The sequence below is a fragment of the Chrysemys picta genome, chromosome 2 (genome assembly GCF_011386835.1).
Source record: "Chrysemys picta bellii isolate R12L10 chromosome 2, ASM1138683v2, whole genome shotgun sequence".
Classification (NCBI taxonomy): domain Eukaryota; kingdom Metazoa; phylum Chordata; order Testudines; family Emydidae; genus Chrysemys; species Chrysemys picta.
The window spans coordinates 40,898,086-40,918,102 of record NC_088792.1 but is presented as its reverse complement, the minus strand read 5'-3'; the positions used below and the strand labels follow the sequence as shown (position 1 = coordinate 40,918,102).

Sequence of the window (20,017 nt, the reverse complement as noted above, 5' to 3'; positions counted from 1 at the left end):
GAGAAAGCAGCTAAGAAAGGAATGCTTGGGACTTTTGGCACTTAGGAAAGCATCTGAGATGTCTTGGGTTTTTGTTCGTGTCAAGGAAGCAGTCGAGGTTTTTGGTACAAGAAAGGTGATATCACTTTTGGGCATGGGCAGAGACTAGGTTGGTGTAAGAGGGGGGTTGAATTGCTCATTCCCAACTTTAGCAACCCTTGAAACAAATGACCTGCCCCACTGCACCCTGTCCCTGTATTTAGCACTATGTCCCAGGGCCAATAAGCACACTGCCTTGATATTTCTACTAAATTTAACCACCACTTAAAGTTAATGTTTCCATTTAAAGTGTCATCAAATGTTAGCATTAATATCTTAGGAACTGTCACATTGTCTCATCTCCAAGCTAGTGTTTCAGAATGTTTACAAGTCAGTAAAGATAGGGGACTTTTTTTTTTTTAAAAGAAGTCTATTCATCATGCTTCAAAACTGAAACATGATGAATAGACTTCTTTTAAAAAAAAGAACATCTTTTTAAAAAACAGATTCTCAAAACACAATTAAGCACCAATTTAAATCAAATCTGCAAACATTACTTGTAGAACTCAGGTCTCCACTTAATAGCGTTACAGTATGAACACTGTACATAAAGATGCTGATATGAATATTTTCATGGTATAAGTGACCTAAAACTTCCAGACACGTCTCCACAAAAAAGTGGTAATAAGTCTGATCTGGTTTAGCATTAGGTATAGTATTTCATGATGATATTCCATTGGCAAAATGGTTTGCTTTCATCCCCTGTATGTATGGTATGGAATGCATAAACTCCTTCCAAGAACAGGCCAAAAAAGTAACCAAAGGTTCACTGAATTAATACTAAAATGTGCAGCTATAATGAAACTGCTGAGCTCTGTGACAAGATAGAAGTGTTTGTATTGCCATGTAACTAGTTACATCGATATTTTTATTTTTGTAATCCCTTACAGGCTCTTTGTTCAATGGCCACGTTTTCAGGTACCTGAAGATGCAGACAGGCAACAAGTGGAATTTTCAGAAAAGCCTTGGTGCGCAACTCCCATTTAAATCAAAGGGTGGGGGGGGGGGAGTCTCGGTGTTTAGCTGCCTCTTTAAGTGCCTATTTAGGCCTCGGAAAAGCCCAGTGAAGAGGAAGTGACCGGGGCAGCTCCTCCCGGCCAGACTACGCACAGCAGGGCCCTCCCTACAGCGAGCAGGCGTGACTGCAGGTGGGGCACACGCATCCGGGCCGGTACTGCTAAAGCAGCAAGGATTTTCGGTGCCCAGGCTCCGGGATCGGTTGCACCGGGTAACACTAGCGAACGGCAGCACGGAGCGCCATCCCCCGCCCCGGAGATGGCGCTTGGTCACGTCCATACTCCGGCAGCTCCGGGGACAGCTACTCCACACCGGGCCCCGCGCACTGCAACGCCCGTCCTGCGGACAGGGAGCCGTTCGCGCGGAGCCACTGGGCTCCGCACCGCGGAAAATCTGGGGCCCGCGGGGGAAGCGCGTCTCCCCGGTAAGAGGGGGGGGGGCTCCAGCCTCCCGACCGCGCTGGCCCCACTCCAGTGTCGGGGGGGGGGGGGGGAGTCCTACTGCCCCTTCGCCAACAGCGACTACGGAGCCCCCACCACCACCAGCAGCGCTGCACGGCCTCTCACTCCCGCCTACCTTCCGCCTCTTCCGGAGCACGGGGAAAACTCCGCCCGAGCCTCGCTAGGGACTGGTCAGCTGCCAGCGCTTCTCTAGCGTGATGCCAACTTTTCCCAACCCAGCGCTAAACATTTCCCCCATCTGGTGAAACCCTGGGGATCTGTGAGTAACACGTCTCCACTTGGGAAACCGGGAATTTTCATTCAAAACGTGTTACTCACAAATTCCCAGGTTTGGGGACTTTCCCGGGATACCGAAGCACTGCTTGCCGGGGCACTAGGACCGCGGGCAGGAGGCGAACGCAACACCGAGCCCCACGGCTGAGGGTGACGCCACGTACTATTTTTTTCACGTGAGGGAGGAGGTAATGTGCGTAATGACGTTGCTATTGGGCCACGCAGTGACGCAAGGCGGGCGGGGAGGGCATTGGCTGCAGCGGCGGGCTGGGGAGGCGGGTTAGAGGGTGGCTCCGCCTACTTGGCTTTCTGGGCTCTGTCCCTTGGCCGGGCCCAGCCGTAGCCGCCGCCGTCGAGTTACTAGCGCCGGCCGGTGGCGTCCGTGCCCCTTTGTGTCGTGGGGACGCTCGGAGCGTGACGGGCCCGGCCGAGCCTAGTCTAGCCATGGGCCTGATATTTGCTAAGCTGTGGAGTTTCTTCTGTGACCAGGGTGAGCAGCGTCCGCCGGGGGCGGGGCTTTGCCGGCTTGCGGGAGCCGCTGGGAAGCGGCCGGGGGGAGACCTGGGGTCCCGGCTGTGATGGGGAAGGGTCGGGACGCCCCTCGAGTGTTGAGGGAGCAGGTGGGGGGTTATCTCTGGGAGTTGGGGGGAGGGGAGTGCCTGGAGTGTGTGTGTGTGAAGGGGGGGTCGTAGGCTGGCAGTCAAGGGGGGGGTCGCAAGGAGTGGGGGAGGTTGTTGGCTGGCATTGAAGGGGAGGAACACACAGGGTTGGGGGGGGGTCGTAGGCTGGCATTGAAGGGGGGAACGCTCAGCCTTGGGTGTGGGGGTCGTAGGCTGGCCTTGAGGGGAGAAGAACACATGGGGTTGCGGGGGTCAGAGGCTGGCATTGAAGGGGGGGACGCCCAGGGTGAGAGGGTATTGTAGGCTGGCACTGAAGGTGGGAGGTTGAGTTCAGTAGAGGGTGGGCTAATGCACCCTATTCTTTCAAACTTATTTTCTTATCACTGTAACAGCAGAGGCTTTCAAGGTCTCACTAGCTAGGGTTCCCCAATCCTTCTGAGTCCTATTCTGTGAAGCTGTGCATCCAAACTGCGATCAGCTGGGAAACAGTGCTGTTAAAATAATGTAATGTTGGCTGTGTCAAATTGAAAGGGTCGAACTTTCAAAGTCTGTGTCTTTGCAAAGTAAGCTGTCATGGGATAAGAGGGAAGGTTCTCTCATGGATTGGTAACTGGTTAAAAGATAGGAAACAAAGGGTAGGAATAAATGGTCAGTTTTCTGAATGGAGAGAGGTAAATAGAGGTGTCCCCCAGGGGTCTGTACTGGGACCAGTCCTATTCAACATATTCATAAATAACCTGGATAAAGGGGTAAACAGTGAGGTGGCAAAATTTGCAGATGATACAAAACTACTCAAGATAGTTAAGTTCAAAGCAGACTACGAAGAGCTACAGAAGGATCTTTCAAAACTGGGTGACTGGGCAACAAAATCATCATTAGAGATGTTGAAATGCCAATATTGATCCTGGGACATCCAGCCTGCCCCTTACTCCTATGGCTTGTGAAGCCATACGTCGGACACCTGGACAGGAGCACTTCAACAATAGGCTCAGCAAGTCCGAATGGCAGTTGAATGTGCTTTTGGCTGTTTGAAGGGTCATTGGCACAGTTTGCTCACTAGGTTAAACTTCAGTGACAAAAATGTTCCCATGATGGTAGCTGCCTGCTGCATGCTTCATAATAGGTGTGAAGCAAAGGGAGAGAAGTTTCCACAGGGTTGGGGCGTGGAGGTGAATAAGCCGTCTGCTAATTTTGAGCAGCCGGATACCAGGGTTACAAGAGCTCAGCATGGAGCAGTGCGTCTAAGGGAGTTTTTGAAAACCCATTTTATTAATGACACACAGTGACGTGTTGCTTTTCTATTTTGTGCGTGTCAATAGTCTGAACATTGCTGTGGCTGCTGTGTGTATAGTAATGTAACATTGGAAATACACTTCTTGCTTTCCTCTGTCAATGACTCCCAACACTCACCAACTAGAACTTCTAGAGCTGCCTTCCAACCTACTGCTGGAGAGACAACCCCACACTCCATTCAGCTCCTGGCCCCTCCAAAGGCAGTACCGCGGGGAGGAGGGGGATGTGCACTTGATGCCCGGGGAATGGGCTACAACCCACCAACTCATCCTTCATGGAGAGCCACCACAGTGGTTGTCATGACTGAGGGAGTGTGGCCTACTGCTTACAATGTGGAGGGGATGGGAGCCAGGGCTCCTGGGATCTAGCCACAACGCCGGCTCTTGCGAATTCATTCACGCCCCCCCAATGCTGCAGTTTCCCTATCCCTCTCTATTCCCCCCCATGCTTTGAATTAGTAAAGATTTCATTTTTAAGAAATGGACTTTTATTGCACACACCTGTAAACAAAAATATGTGACACAGAATTAAACCTTGGAAATAAGATAAATGTGTTTCTCCCCTTTCTGTTCCGAAACACACCGGCCTTGCCTGTCACGCATCAGTGTATGTGCGGCTGTGATTCTGTGCACCCCCTCTCCCCCCCCCCCCCCAGGGTTGAGTGGAAAGGATATTGCACTGGCCCCCCATGCCTAGTGGAATGTGTGTGTGGGGGAATGGGAGTACAGTGATGTTGCGACCGTAGAGCTTCAAGGTGTGTCCCCTGGAGGTCAGCCAGGCACTTTAATATGTCTGATTGTTCCTTCAGAATCCCCCAACATCTGCTGCTGCATGCCACACTTATTCTCCTGGGCTTTTGTCCTGCTCATAATGTCCTTTTTTTTTTTTTCTTCCCTGTAAGAGTAATCCTCCACACCCTCTGGTCAGTGTCCCAGAGGCATTCATTATCTCATTAAACATGTCATCGCGCGTTCTCTTTTGCCTTCGTCTTATCTGGGAGAGGCTCTCTGACGGTGTGGAGGAAGAGTTGAAGGCCCCACTTTCAGCTGTAAAACATGCAAAGCACAAAGGAACAATTGTCAGTGCAGATCCAGTATCCAGTGCAGATTTGCTATATAAAAATCACTCCCCAGAATCCACGCAAGTGTGAAGCAGAACATTTTCATTTCTACAAGATATTCATTGAACCGGTTTGCTGTCCCAGCCGTGATGAGTACAGCTGGGGGACAAGGGCACTGGAACGTCTGCAGAAGTGGGGGGCAACCCACAATGGGATCATAGTGGCCCAGGGGCCATGCCCCTACCCTTGTTAACATGGGCATAGTGTGGAAGTCAGGGACCAACGTTCCCCCTCCCAGACTGCGTGCCTTGACGGGCATCATTGGGGATTGCTTGCTATAGCCACCACAACATATTTGTTAACCTCCCCCCATAGCTGCTGCTGCTCTCTGGCACCCAAGGTACCACCCTATGCCCAGTCCAAAAGCTGGATCCAGGCAGAGGTAAGCGCCTACCATGGAGCCCGGGCCACTGTGCGGAGGCCCAGACACTCCACCTGCCCCGGGCAGAGGTATGGGGTGCATGAGAGCAACCCCCGGCCCATATCCCTGCACCCCGCCTGCCTGAGGCTTGCAGTTTGTGGGGGAAATGTTGACCCCTGCCACCCAAACCACAGCCATGTGAAAAGTGGGCAGTGATGGCCCACCCGATTCCAGTGCCCCTGTCCCATTGTCACCCCAGGTTCTGGAGCTATGGGGAGGAAGGGAAGAGGTGAAAAATGACTGGGCGAGGGCACACAGACACTAGTGTTTGCGGCTTGAGCAATTGAAATGAATACTACCACAGTCTCCTGTAGGTCACCCTAGCTGATATTATGTTCTTGAGGGTAACAGAGGTGACAAGGGAACAGCTGCTGCCTGCGTCCAGGTACAGGTCCTTATGCTCCTGTGCTATGTACTGTGATGATGCCTACCAAATTAATACTGGAGTGGCTTGGGAAAGTGTCCTACTACAGTGGAAGAAATAAGGCAGCCCTTCAGAGGAACCTTCCACAAAATATTGAGATCTCTATGAAGGATTCCCGGGACATCCCTGTGTACCTAATTCTTAGGGTACCCTCTGCTTTGCTGGTCCAGACAATGAGAATCTGATAGCTGCTTTACCTCCACTGGTTATTTAAATAAAAAATAGCAAATAAGAATGTGATCCCACAATATTAATGCTAAGTGCATACTCAATAGAGATTCCTTCTCTGGCATCACACTCGGCCACACTGCATTGCGGCGACTGGCTGGACTGCTCTGGGGTTACAAACAGTTCCTGACTCTCCAGGACAGTGGATCCCCTGCTTGCCTAGAATCATAGACTATCAGGGTTGGAAGGGACCTCAGGCCTGTCTCCCATCTTCCTCCTCCTCCTTCCTCGTCCAGCACCACCTCCTCAATCTTTTCTGCAATGGCCTAAGACTCCGACTCTGAGGTATCCATGTGGCTCTTGGGGGTCATGGTGAGGTCACCGCAGAGCATAGCATGCTGCAGCTTGTAAAAGTGGCATGTCTGCGGTGCTGCACCAGGGTGACTGTTCGTCTCCCTTGCCTTCTAGTAAGCCTTATGCAGCTCCTTTACTTTCTCTCGGAACTGCTGCCGATCCCTTTGGTAGCCCTTCTCCATTATACTCCCAAGAGATCTCACAGATGTCCATATTTCTACAACTTGATCTGAGCTGTGCCTGGACAGCTCTTCTCCCCATACACTCAGGGAATCCACCACCTCCTGTGTATTCCAGGCCAGGAGTGCTTTTGGAGCATGGAGCTGGTGTGCTTAGCTGGGCAGACAAGCTTTCCACCACAAACAAACAGAAAATGGGAATTCAGAGCTCCCGGTCCTTTAACAGGGGAGTGGCTTTTCCTGTGTACCTGGCTGCTGGGCAGGTGAGTTAAGAACGGTGACCAGAGCAGTCACAGTAGAGCATTGTGGGACACCTCCTGGAGATGAGTTAAGTTGACATAAGCAACGCAGTGTCTACACTGCCACTACGTCAACTTAATTATATCGACTTAACTTATGCATACACCTCTGGCGAAGGTGGAGTAATTAAGTTGACCTAGCAGGCGAGTTACGTCGGCCGGAGGGACCTGGTAGTGTAGACACAGACATTATTAGGTCTACTTAAGCTGCCTTATGTCAACCCAACTCTGTAGCGTAGACCAGGCCTCAAAGATGGCAAACTTAAAGTGGCTCAAAGGAAATAATTTTTCACACTGCATAATTGGACTATGTAACTCATTGCCACAGGATGGCCTCTTATTAAGTCTAATGAAGTACTATTCTATTATGGTTCTATGACGGGCTGCATCTATTTGTTCCTTATACAGTAGATGTAATAAATATTTAATAGTCCTAGTTGAGTATTTTTAAGAAAAAATATTTAACTTTTTCATAACTAAAATTCCAAGGCATATCAAAGATTATAATACTTTGTTATAAATCTAATGAGTATGTACCATTTTTTCAGAGTAAGCTGTAGCTTTCCATCCATGTGATGTTCTGAATACATGGACTAAAATTTTAGATATGACTTGTTGAATCACATGTTGGTACCCCATAGTTAAGTTTGAGTTTTAATTCTATTGTAACTCTTCATCTGTTCATGGTTCTGCTTTGTTTTGAACAGAGTAAAGATACCCTTTACTGTATTTTCCAATCCAACTTTGCACATGCATAGCGGAAAAATCAAAACAGAAGACTTGTGGTAACTTAACCTGCTTTGTAGCTCCCTTTGTTGTTGTATAGTGGTTCTCAAAGTTTTGTACTGGTGACCCCCTATCACATAGCAAGTCTCTGAGTGCGACCCCCCCCCCCCCCTTATTACAAACACTTTTAAATATATTTAATACCATTATAAATGCTAGAGGCAAAGTTGGGTTTGGAGTAGAGGCTGACAACTTGTGACCCCCCCCCATGTAATAACCTCGCGGGGTCCTGACCCCCAGTTTGAAAACCCCTGTCGTTGTGGATTTTTTTCTTAGTGTGAAGAAAATAGTTGCCATTTTAAGGCTACGAATAGTCTTATATATGTACAGTAGCATGCAAAAGTATTAATGCAGCATTTGGCATATCACTGTTTACTCCTGGGGGAATTTTGCGCCATAGTGTGTGCGCAGAATTCATGACCCCCTGCTGAACTTCCCCACACCCAGACCCCTCTGGGGCACGCCCAGGCCTTATGCTGTGTCAGGATCGGGTGCAGCCTCACCACTGAGTCCGTGTCCCCAGGGTGGGAAGGCTGGAGGGTGATTTCCCACCTTTGCGCAGCCAGTAGATTGTGCTCCCCACTGCCATGCTGTATTTATTTATTGACAAATAAAACTTACAGAATTTTGAATTATTGTGTGCAGAGTTTTTAATTTTTTGGCGCAGAATGCCCTCAGGAGTAACTGTTAAGTAGTCAAGCGCTTGGGGTTCAGGAGTTGCAGTGCTAAGAGTAGAAAGTTCAAACTGAACTCTTCTCTCCCTTATACTTACCCATTTAAATATGGTATCTTCATAGTCTTAAATAAGTTATCGATATATGCAATCAATAAACTGAGGCATCTTGTTCAGCCTTATATGGTGGGTTAACATAATATTATATGCAGTATTTAGATTTGATTGAGTTGCAAGAAAATTAGTTGAGTTGCCAACTTCTTCAGTTTGCCAGCTGTAAATATTCAGCTTTAGTTTTTGATCTATTTTTAGATATTACTAAAATACTAGTCATTCTGTAATTGTGTTCTTAACTTGAAGTACTGATATTCTCACACACACACCATTTCTTTTTGTCTTGCTTTGTAGATCTAAGTCTTAAATTACATACAGTCTTCAGATTTGGTTTAACTTCTGAATATAAAATGTATAAGATATTTCACTTTGTGACACATATTCTAATCATTTTCATGCAAACTGAACATATCTAAAAAAAGTACATTGGCAGAACCAAGTTTGCAAGTCAACGTGCAGTTTCCATGTTCTTATGACTACTTTATTTCTCAAGCTTAATTTTGTATTAATGCTACTCTTTTGCATGAAACAATTTGTTTTTTTTATCAATAATCATTCCTTTAAAATAAAACTTTACCATGGACTTAATTTATGTCCCTTGTAAGTATAACAACTCTTTCTGGAGATACTGATTTGTGGTTTTTTTAGTCGGGAATCTTCCATACTCTGTGCAGGCTGTTCACCTAAAACAGACAAGGCGTCTTTGCTTTTTTTTAATATCAGAAAAGTGGTTAATATTTGGCTAATGGTATCTTTGGCTGCTCACAACAGCTCACCTTTTTTTGTTTTTTTGTTTTGCAGAACACAAAGTAATAATAGTGGGACTTGACAATGCAGGAAAGACCACCATTCTTTACCAGTTGTAAGTATATGAGCTATTTAAAACTTCTGTTTGTTTGATACTTTCATTCACAATTAATGTATGGGACCTGACTGAAAACTGTGGGGAACCCAGCTTAGCTTGTCTAAGGAAGGTATTTGTCATTCAATAATATTTAAGTTTTGTGTATACAGTAATAAAATAGATACAGGTGTTGAATTGTTTAGAGTTGAGCTTCATGTTAATCAGATTCTCAGCACAGAGTGTTCTCGAGGACAAAGAATGAATCAGTAATTCTTCTGCAATTGAGATCTTTGGTAATTGATGGGTGGTGAAATCCTTTCACACATTGGTGAAAGCTTCCAGAAAGAAACTTAATTTAAAATCCATATCTGCCTTTATTTTTAGTTAGTTTGCAAAACCCGCATACAGACCACTATTTCCAAAAGAAAAAAAAATTGTTATCTCCTAGTCAGTCATGTCACTGGTGGAACTAACAGTTCCTTCAGAATATTTCATCATGCTTCTATGGCTCCTGCAATAGAGAGCTATGGGTCTGGTGATGTCATTGTAGTTAAAATCAAAACAAACTCTTCCTTACCTCGCAAGAGGGTATAGGATAAATCTGTAAATACTTGGGAAGTGCACAATTACTACGATGATGGAAGTGGTATATACATTTAGATAGAAAGAAATAAAGAGTGTTTCCCTGAAACCTTTTCTTCTGTACTCTACATTGACAAAACAAACCATTGTTTTAAAGTTGGTACTGAGGTATTTTCAGCTGCAGATACAGAATTTCTTTCAGAAGCTATTGTGAAATCAGACAACCTTTACATTTCCAGGTGCTTTGACAACTTTATCTTCAGATTATTCTAGCAAGATTCAAAAATACTGTCTTTAGTGATGGTGACTTGTTGGATCATGGCAGCTTTTGTTTTGTTTTTGTTTTGAGTACATTTTTTAGATGGCTACTAATATTAACAAAGTGTTAGTCAGATTTAAGCTTTACTTTTCTGTACCGGACGTTCATGTATAATAGGGATAAATAGGGTATACAATCTACATTATGTACTACTACAAATGCAGATAAAAGGGCAGACTCTTCACTCATTGATTGTAACTCATAAAATGCACCCAAACTGAATAAATCTTTCACACCAAAGATGTCTTTATATATCTTTAATAAAATAATAATGTTTCTTTAATAAAAAGTTAGATGAAAAAGACTGTTTTTAAATCATTGCGTTACGTGAACAAAAAGGATTTACTTTTGTTATAACAAACTTGTCACAATACACAACTGATACACCAGGAAGTTTCAAGATATTGCTAATTTTTGTTGTTGTTGTTGTGGTGTGATGTTGTTTCCATTAGCTTAATGAATGAAGTGGTCCACACATCTCCAACCATAGGAAGCAATGTTGAAGAAATAGTAGTAAAAAATACCCATTTCCTTATGTGGGATATTGGAGGACAGGAGTCATTACGGTCATCATGGAATACCTATTATTCAAATACAGAGGTATGTGAAGTTGCCCCCAAACTATAAAATAAAGCAAATAAATGTAAATTTCAGTCCTGATAGCTTGGGTGGAGATTACATTAATGGGATATGGAAGAATTTACTCATATGCAAGGACAGAATTTAGGCTCAAATGCAGTAAATGATATAAGGCAGTGGTTCCCAAATTTTAACAACCTGTGAACCCCTTTCACTAAAATGTCAAGTCTTGTGAACCCCCTCCTAAAAATGAATATTCCCCGGGATTTTCTTCTTTACCTGAGTATAAATTATAAAAGTGATCTTGGAAATATAAAATTTGTTTTTATGACATGCTTCTTACACACTACTTATTATTCATTACTATTTATCATTACAGTATTTTTATTATATTATGAAAATGGCAGCACTCTTCCAAGATCTCACTTTTGTAGCTTGTATCACTTTGAATAAGTATGTTATAAGACAAGGCTCCTATGTTTCATCAAGGAGTATCAGATGTGAAACGGCTTCTTAAATACCTTCATGCTAACTCAAAAGAGTTCCTCCTACACAGTCATTCAGGTCTTGAGCAGTCCAGGGAAGCAACGTATGTTACAACAAAGCTTAAACTTGTTCTTTATAATAATTTTAAAAGCAATACAAGCTGCCTATTTAATTTTAAAAACAGCAAAAAATATCCACCTCCCTTTCAATTTCTTATAAGGAGTCTTGAAGTTTAAATCTCCTTAGTGTGATAGATATGCTTGCTTTGATCTGCTTAGCTCTTGGAAGTCCAGGGGTTCCAGGCTGCTTGACCCGTGCTGCCTGCAGACCCTAGCGACAGCTCTGTCCGCCATTAGGGATTTTTTTCCCGAGAACCCCCTGTAACATTTCGTGAACACCAGTTTGGGAACCACTGTTATAAGGTCATGGCTCTGTATTTTCATTAAATCAAGCTTTTAGTGGTTCTCAGCCAGGGGTCCGCATACTCCTGTGGGTACACAGAGGTCTTCAACTCATCTAGGTATTTGCCTAGTTTTATAACAAGCTACATAAAAAGCACTGGCAAAGTCAGTACAAACTAAAATTTCATACCGACAATGACTTGTTTATACTGCTCTATATGCTATACACTGAAATGCAAGTACAATATTTGTATTCCAATTGATTTATTTTGTAATTATATGGTAAAAATGAGAAAGTAAGCAATTTTTCAGTAATAGCATGTGGTGATACTTGCTTACAAAATCAGAAATAAAAGTAAAAAAGTAATTTTTAAGTGAGGTGAAACTTGGGGGTATGCAAGACAAATTGGACTCCTGAAAGGGGTACAGTAGGTTGAGCGCCACTGGAAAGGTTGAGCGCCAGTGTTTTAGTGGAACAAAAGTTGTGTGTCAAGTGAACAGAGTAGTTCTTAATGTATTTTAACTAGAGAGTTAGATCTGCATGTCTAAATATGTGTATTAGCATAGATACTTCAGGATCAGGAGATTTATTTATTCTGAAATTTGTCACCTGCTGCTAAGGCACTTTGTAATTGATTACTATGATAGAAACAAAGATACATTATGTATGTGTTTCAAATGCCTTGTAATAAACCTTTACATGAGGGGATGCTGGACTTGATGGTTCTGAAGCAAAAAATGGGATCCTTTGGCACACAGCCAGTTTCCTGGTAATACTTAGAATACTCTTTCATCCTATTCTAGACAAATGATATTATTTGTCCTCTGGGATTAAACAGTGCAGTTGGGCCTGTCAGTCTGTGTACAGCTTGTATTTTAGATTTCACTGATTTTACAAGAGTTTTGTTTAGCTCAACACAGTTTTTAAGTGAAACTGTTTTCTAACTTGTTTGAGGAAAAATAAGAGCAATACACACCACATTTCTCCAAGTGAATGCAAAACTTAGGTAGGGATGGAGACCACTAGTGAATGGTTTAGCTTCTGTTCTCATGCGTAGTAATGTTTTTTTGAAACAGTGACAGTAGTGGAAAGAGAACAAAAGTTTTGCTAGGCAGCACTGTATAGAAATGGTCAGCAGCTGCTGCTGCATTTATTCAGGGGACAAAAGTAACCCCAGCTGAGGTGGGAGGAATGATATAGCGATAAAGCTGCCATTGACAGAAAGGTCAGAGGTGACTTCAGCTGACCAATGTATTGTTTCCACTTTGGTTTATAACACCTCAAAGATCAACATGTTCGGGTTTTTTTTTTTAATTGCTGACACCTAATAGAGCTGTGCAGGATGTATTAAATCTCCATAATTTCAGTTTGCATGTGCAAACTTCTGTCATTTGTCGTAAAGATCTTCAGACATGTTGATTTTTAATACCTTTAATAAAAATAGACAAAATAGTTTAGAAAAGAACAAAAACATACACTACCTTATTGTTGAATAGCCATTCCACTTTCCAATAGGCTGCCTCCCTGCTACCTAAATTTGTTTCTATGCTAGTCCCTGCAGCAGGAGCTCTTACACATCACTTCCCTCAGGCTAGCACTGGAATCCTGCTTCACCCAGAAAGACAGCCCCAGAGCTTTGAGTGCTGCCTGTCTTGCTTCAACAGTCAACTGGTGCTGCTAACAAAGTAGTATAGATTGCTCTCTTCCCTTTCAAGAAATTGCAATCATTGCACAACACTCCAAGACTTACAGTGGTTGGAATTTGGGGAAAGAGCCTGAATCTGTTAAAGACTATCCCAAATGGTAGCATGAAGTCACTTAGCCAGCTTGCCTTCTACCAACAGCTTCACACAGGGGAGACACTATGAGGCATTGTTTCTTTTGTGTTCAAATGGAACCTTTTCCCAAATGTTCGTCGTTTATACCAGATATGACAGTTTAACTTATTATGATGGCTGGTAATCACAGTGCGAAGGTCCGATATAATAGGACACAATGAGGAGGTGCCATTGTGATAGTTGCATTTTTCATTCACATTTTGAAGAATTATGTGTAGAAGATTTTTTTTTTTTTAATTGTGGTCCATGTCTACAGATAAGTAGTTTATCAAACAGACATTCTGATCTTCAGTATTATAATTACATATATTAGTATTATGTCCACTGCAGTTTTACTTTTTTTTGTACAGCCCTAAATTAATCTATGAATCTATAGCCATATATAACCACAGTTTTAATGTGTAGCTAAAACTAAATGTAATCTTAATGAAACAGTTTTAAAAATAGTCCCAGTTTAAGGCTTTTCTAGCTAGTTTCTCTGGGTAAAAACTATGATTTTGCTTGGTAAAAGTCAGCTCTGGTAAATACTGTCATCCCTGTTTCAGAGCCCGGGTCAGCTGACTTGGACTTGTGCTGTGGAGCTAAATAACATTGTAAATGCTCTGGAGCCCAGGCTCTGAGACTGAGCAAGGTGGGAGGGTCTGAGAGCCCAGGCTCCAACCAGAGCAGAAAAGTCTATACTGCTATTTTTAGTCCTGTAGTGTGAGTCCAAGTCAGTTGACCTGGGTTCTGAAACTGCTGCCATTTTTTTTGCTATGTAGAAGCACCCTGAGTTTTCTGTCATAAGCAATAGCAAGCAAAAGGGACTGAGAGTCTCACATGCACTATTGTCCATCCTCCCCTCCTCCTCCCAGCGGTGATTTACATTTCTACTAGCTACTCTGGGTGCCCAGGCCAACCTGCCTGCCTGCCAGGGAGTGGCACGTGATCACTCTTGCGGCTTTCCTTTGCTTCTCCATCAGAAGTCATTTTTCTGCAGGGAAGCAAAGAAATCTGCAGGGGACATGAATTCTGTGCATGCGCAGTGACACAGAATTCCCCCACGAGTAAAATACCATAGTGCAATCTCTTTATCGTGAAAGCGCAACTTACAAATGTAGATTTATTTTTTTATTATTTTTTGGTTACATAACTGCACTCAAAAACAAAACTGTAAAACTTTAGAGCCTACAAATCCACTCAGTCCTACTTCTTGTTCAGCCAATCGCGAAGAGAAATAAGTTTATTTACATTTACAGGATATAATGCTGCATGCTTCTTATTTACAATGTCACCTGAAAGTGAGAACAGACATTTGCATGGCACTTTTGTAGTTGGCATTGTAACGTATTTACATGCCAGATCTGCTAAACATTCATATGCCCCTTGATGCTTTGGCCACCATTCCAGAGGATATGCTTCCATGCTGATGACACTCGTTAAAAAAAGTAATGCATTAATTAAATTTGTAACTGAGCAACGTGGGGGAGAATTGTATGTCCCCTGCTCTGTGTTTTACCCGCATTCTGCCATATATTTCATGTTATAGCTGTCTTGTATGATGACCCAGCATGTTGTTCATTTTAAGAACACTTTCACTGCAGATTTGACAAAATGAAAAGAAGGTACCAATGTGAGATTTCTAAAGATAGCTACCGCACTCGACCCAAGATTTAAGCATCTGAAATGCCTTCCAAAATCTGATTGGGACAGAGTGTGGAGTATGCTTTCAGAAGTCAGATGTGTTGGTTAGAAAAGACCAAGTCTGTTATGCATAAAGAACATTTACTAACCAATGAGTCTCTCTTGCAAAGGTCAGACTACAGAAAATACATAGGTGAAACCTTGTTTACGTGTAATCTGAGAAAAACTTTCTTTTATTTTCAGTTCATCATTCTCGTTGTTGACAGCATTGACAGAGAACGACTTTCTATCACAAAAGAAGAACTTTACAGAATGTTGGCTCATGAGGTATATTTAAAAACTCAGCATTCCAATACTTTTGGATTGTAGGCTTACTTTTTTGTTAGCACCCAAATAATTATAAACATGAAGACTTAACCTTTTAAAAAACAAAGTTGTTTCATTAGCATAGGTATTGATGTACATTAACTGTGCTTTTTAAAATTTTAGATTGTCGGTGTCTAGACAAGAACAGTCAGGATATCATGAAAAATACATGCTCCATGTTCTAACACTCTTAGGAGGGTCATTCTATTGTAACAAGGTAGCAGTTTCTTTTATAAAAGTTATACAGATTATAAAAAAATTTCTATGTTTAACTTCATGCTGTCTGACTTGTACTGTTTTTCCTTCTCTGTCTTACAACTACAGCTAAAAATGAAATTTTGAAGAAGCTTGAAAGCTTCTAAACAAGTTTTGAGATTAGTTTTCACTATTGCTTGCATCCTATTAATGTAAAGAATCATAAATAGTGTTATAAATGGTTAATCTTTGGATTATGCCTTCTTCCTTTCTGATCTAAAATGAAGTTTTGCTATTAGCAGTACTCAGTGTTATCTGAGTGATTCATAATCTGTTTCTAAAAATGAAAGGAAATTGTCTCTAAATGGCTCGGGTCAATAAAAATAGTTTTTGCTCTGGGGTTGGGGTGAAAAATAAATTCTAAAATAGATGGGAAGAAGCCTTTTATTCAAATCTTCCCCATGATTTCAAAATGGATCCCAATATTGCAAACACCTATTCAAATACTGCCTCAGCATTGGTGGGGGGGAAGGACTACATGACCTATCAGGGTGCCTTTCAGCTCTACATTTCCATGATTCTAAGAAGTCTTAATTCATGTGAGTTGTCCTGATGACTGACTTCAGTCAAACTAGTCTATAAATTAGGACTACTTGTGAGAGTATGGATTTGCAGCACTGGACCTTAACTTTGCTTTTGTTTCTTTAAAGCATCCAGATATAGAAATGGATCTCCACTAATCCTAGCAGATTAATCGGTATTGAACTCTTAAAATTTGACCTAATGGTTTCTTGATTATGAAATGTCTTTCTCTCTCCTGCCGTGCTCCAAAAAAATCTGCTGCTCCTATTTTTGTTGCCTTAGTTACATGGAAAGTTTAGACAATTTTTTAAATGTCTCACATCTAACTTAAACTATTCAAACATTACTAGTAAGAACTGCCCTTTAGGCAAAAGTGACAAAGCTCTTAAGGTATGAGGTGGATTTGTTAAATTATGAAGTATAGTTTCTTCCTTTCCTGTCCTAATAAATTTCTAACATTTAAATTTATTATTTAAAAAAAAAAAAAGCGCCTAGTGTTGGAAGTAATTTCAACGGAATGATGGCATGTTAACTCTTCGACTCTGTCATTATCTCACTTAAAGATTTCCAGAATGTTCCTCCAATAGTAATCTAATTTGCTGAACGTACTGAGCTGCTTTAGAAAATATATCATTTGTGTCTTTAGATTAGTCATCAGTGAAGTGTGGCAAGACCAAAGGACCAAGAAGTGAAGCAAACCCTAATTTGATGCCTGAGGAATGTTAGTTAGAACAGCTTTCTAAATGAATCATTAAGTTTGTCTTCCACTATAATTTATTGTTGCAATAAGCCTCTCAAATTAAATGTTACTGCATAATTTTAATGTAGAATGACTTTACTGTAACTGTGGGAAAATATATTTAACATTATATAACCTTTAGATTTTTATCATAACATTGGCATCATAAGTACTATAAATATTCTGTCTTGCTTTCAGGATTTACGGAAGGCTGCAGTTCTCATCTTTGCAAATAAGCAGGACATGAAAGGTTGTATGACAGCTGCTGAAATATCTAAATACCTCACCCTTAGTTCCATAAAGGATCACCCATGGCACATTCAGTCCTGCTGTGCTTTGACTGGAGAAGGGTAGGTGTCCAGTAATGTGTGTCTAAGTTCAATAATGTAAAATAAATGGAAAACTGTGTGTGATTTAAAAGCCATTGGCACTGGTCTAGGTCTTCTGAAATAGGATTTTTCCTATTCTCACCTTTGCAGATATAATGACACCTTAAGTGTATCTTCCCCTTGACTGACTTCTGGATCTTCCTTACAGCTGAGTCCACCAGCTTTAGTGTCTGTAATACCCAGGTGACTGCTTCAACTCTATACACTAGGGCAGCAACTCTGACTTGACCAGAGGGTAAAGAATATAAATAGGGTGTGGCTTTCAGCCTCACTGTGATGATCACTTATGAACCCCATTTTCTCTTGTGTAGGAGCCAACAAATATTTTAGTGCTCCTGGAAATTCCTACCAGTAGACTTCCATCCCTTCATCCTGGAACGTCTTTTTAATGTGCAGTCCTATCAGACCTTATTTTGACTTTTCAGATGTATACTCAGAGACATGTATGTCAACATTCAGTATGACATGAAGACCTACTTTGTTACTGGTGTAAAACCCATTACCTATATGCAGTTGATGTAATTGACTTATTAACTTCTATCTCAGTTATGCCAGCAAAGTTACTAAAATTTAAAACTGAGCTTTCCTCAGACCCCTGGAATTCACAGATCAGACATTCTTGGTGTCTGACAGGAGCTGGCCATTGGTTTTTCTTTCAGATTCAGTTTTCTTAGGTGCCCTAAACATATGCCTTGATTTTCAAACAGCCTCATCATTTGTAGAATTCATTTTGTTTCAGCAGTAAAATAGTAGAAGAATATTCTGTGATAATACTGCCTCAGGGTTTCAAAAGCAGTGGATATAACAGATCATTCAGAAATTAAAAAAAAAAAAAATCTTCCCCACAATGATGAAATGTGAAGTTTACTTTTCAGATACAGCTGGGACTGTCCTGTGAAGTAAGTATCTGCCTGTACCTCCATCACTTTCCCTGACCTCTCATAATGGGAGGTACTGACCCACTTTTGGTCTATTAATTTTGGGTATTTATTTCCAAAAATTAAGCCACTGACTTGTCCAACTAGCTATTATTATTTTTGCTAAAGGCAACTTGGATAGGTAACTCATGAGGATCTGGCTTTGTGTAAACAGATCTACATTTTCAGGTCAAATTATTTCCTTTCATATTTAAATTGGTGATGTACTTACTGTAACTTTGTTCTTAATATGGATATTCTATGTAATTCCACATTCTCATTTCAAAATTTATTGTAGGGAAGCATTAATTAAGCCAGTGCCTTTTTCTTTAATGTACGCAAAATATAATTTTATTTGTTCATTTAATTTGAATCATTTGAATATTACTTAAAAAGGCTTTCTTTAATGAAAAAGTGGGATCACTCTCTCCTTGGCCCTATTGCGTTACCAAAATTCAGTGTGTTAATGGATAATATAGGGTCTGACCGTATACCACAACCAAAAGAGAAATGTCGCTGGCAGTTGTTTTAATCCATCGATATACAACTTTGGTGCTTCTTGGCAGTCAGTTTTGAGTTTCAACCAGACATGATTTTGTGTTAGCCTCACCCTGGCATTGAATGAAGATCTAATGTAAGCAGCATTTGAAATGTTATATTTGTGTTAGCCCTAAGGAAACAGTTATCAAACTGTTGGTCGGGACCCCAAAGTGGATCAAGACCCCGTACCCCGTTTTAATGGCGTCACCAGGGTTGGCGTTAGACTTGCTGGGGCCTGGGGCCAAAGCCCGAGCCCTGCTGCCCCAGGTGAAAGCCGAAGCCCAAGGGCATCAGCCCTGGGTGGCGGGGCTCATGTTACAGGCCCCTGGCTGGGGCTAAAGCCCTTGGGCTTTCGCTTTGCCCCCCTACCCCCCCCCCCCACACACACACACACACACGGGGCAGCAGGACTCGGGGGCTCAGGCTTCAATCCCTCTTTTTGGGGTCGTGTAGTCACTTTTGTTGTCAGAAGTGGGTCGCAATGCAATGAAATTTGAGAACCGCTGCCCTGAGGCATTGTGGAAGTATTCTGTACTGCCATGTGGGAAACCCATAAAGATTTTTATATCTTTCCTTTCACTCCTTAGATGATATGTATTGAGAGTAACATGTTTTGGCTCTAGAAGGGAAATTGAAGATTAACTTTCTTTCATGTGATTGGAGCTTTTGGCTCCTTTAAAAGAAATCCTACCGAGGCCACGTGCACCTGTAATTGATGGCAAAAGATGGTGCTTTTTGGTAGGATGACTTGTATGAGAGCAAATGGTTAAAAACTTCATTGCGACTTCTCTTATTAATTTTCAGATTATGCCAAGGTCTGGAATGGATGACCTCCCATATTGGAGTGAGATAACTTGTTGCAAAAGAGACTGCATCTGTTTATTCTGTGAACATGAACATTTTCCTGGTACTTCTGGTTGCTACGGTAGCGACCATGTTTAATTTATAATGACAGAAACCTCTGAGCAGCACTTGAATCAAGTGCAACTGAACTGAAACACAAAGTATTTTTAACTTTTTTAATGCACTGCTCTTCCACAGGATGAACATGTGAATCTGTTTCAGTATCAAAGTTCTCCTGGCTATTCTAATTTTTCAGTGGTTGCCTTGTAAGATATCTTTCATCATGGAAAATCTTTCACACTTGATTTTTGTAATGATGCAAACTATTTCTGTAATTTACTACCATAGATAAATTTCTTCATTAACACTGGGGAAAAAAGGTGAATAGATTGATGTTAACCTAGGATAGCTTTAATGATTTCAAAAGATTGGGCTATGGCTATCTCCAAAGCAGGTTTTAGGTATGTTAAGAATTGTAATAGTCAGCATTGAA

The 20,017-nt window shown here is 41.9% G+C and overlaps 2 protein-coding genes across 19 annotated transcripts in view; one reads left to right on the top strand and one right to left on the bottom strand.

Moving 5' to 3' along the window:
- NSUN6 (NOP2/Sun RNA methyltransferase 6) overlaps positions 1–2,007 on the bottom strand; it is a 42,218-nt gene extending 40,211 nt beyond the window's left edge. For 2 of the 11 annotated variants that reach the window (XM_042857512.2, XM_042857525.2), the window contains exon 1: positions 1,672–1,931. The gene's annotated coding sequence lies outside the window, so the exon portion shown is untranslated. Of the gene's footprint in view, positions 1–966; positions 1,097–1,671 lie in introns of those variants that run through there. The other 9 variants (XM_065583003.1, XM_005308112.4, XM_065583002.1 and 6 more) reach the window with 9 other exon arrangements.
- On the top strand, positions 1,092–19,684 carry ARL5B (ADP ribosylation factor like GTPase 5B). Of its 8 annotated transcripts, none has more exons than XR_006176167.2 (7): positions 1,313–1,519; positions 9,082–9,142; positions 10,478–10,625; positions 15,197–15,280; positions 17,034–17,185; positions 17,315–17,407; positions 19,486–19,621. XR_006176167.2 is itself a non-coding variant. In XM_008162802.4 (6 exons), exons 3-6 carry the CDS (start codon positions 10,482–10,484, stop codon positions 19,532–19,534), a joined length of 429 nt encoding a protein of 142 aa, XP_008161024.1. In that variant the 5' UTR covers positions 1,092–1,226; positions 9,082–9,142; positions 10,478–10,481; the 3' UTR covers positions 19,535–19,684. The 8 variants fall into 8 exon arrangements, 6 of the variants coding, with proteins under 6 accessions (XP_008161024.1, XP_042713476.1, XP_008161025.1 ...); XR_010598243.1 differs by lacking the exon at positions 1,313–1,519 and adding an exon at positions 2,136–2,319; XM_008162802.4 differs by lacking the exons at positions 1,313–1,519; positions 17,315–17,407 and adding an exon at positions 1,092–1,226 and having other exon boundaries at positions 19,486–19,684.
- The last annotated feature ends 333 nt before the right edge of the window (positions 19,685–20,017 follow it).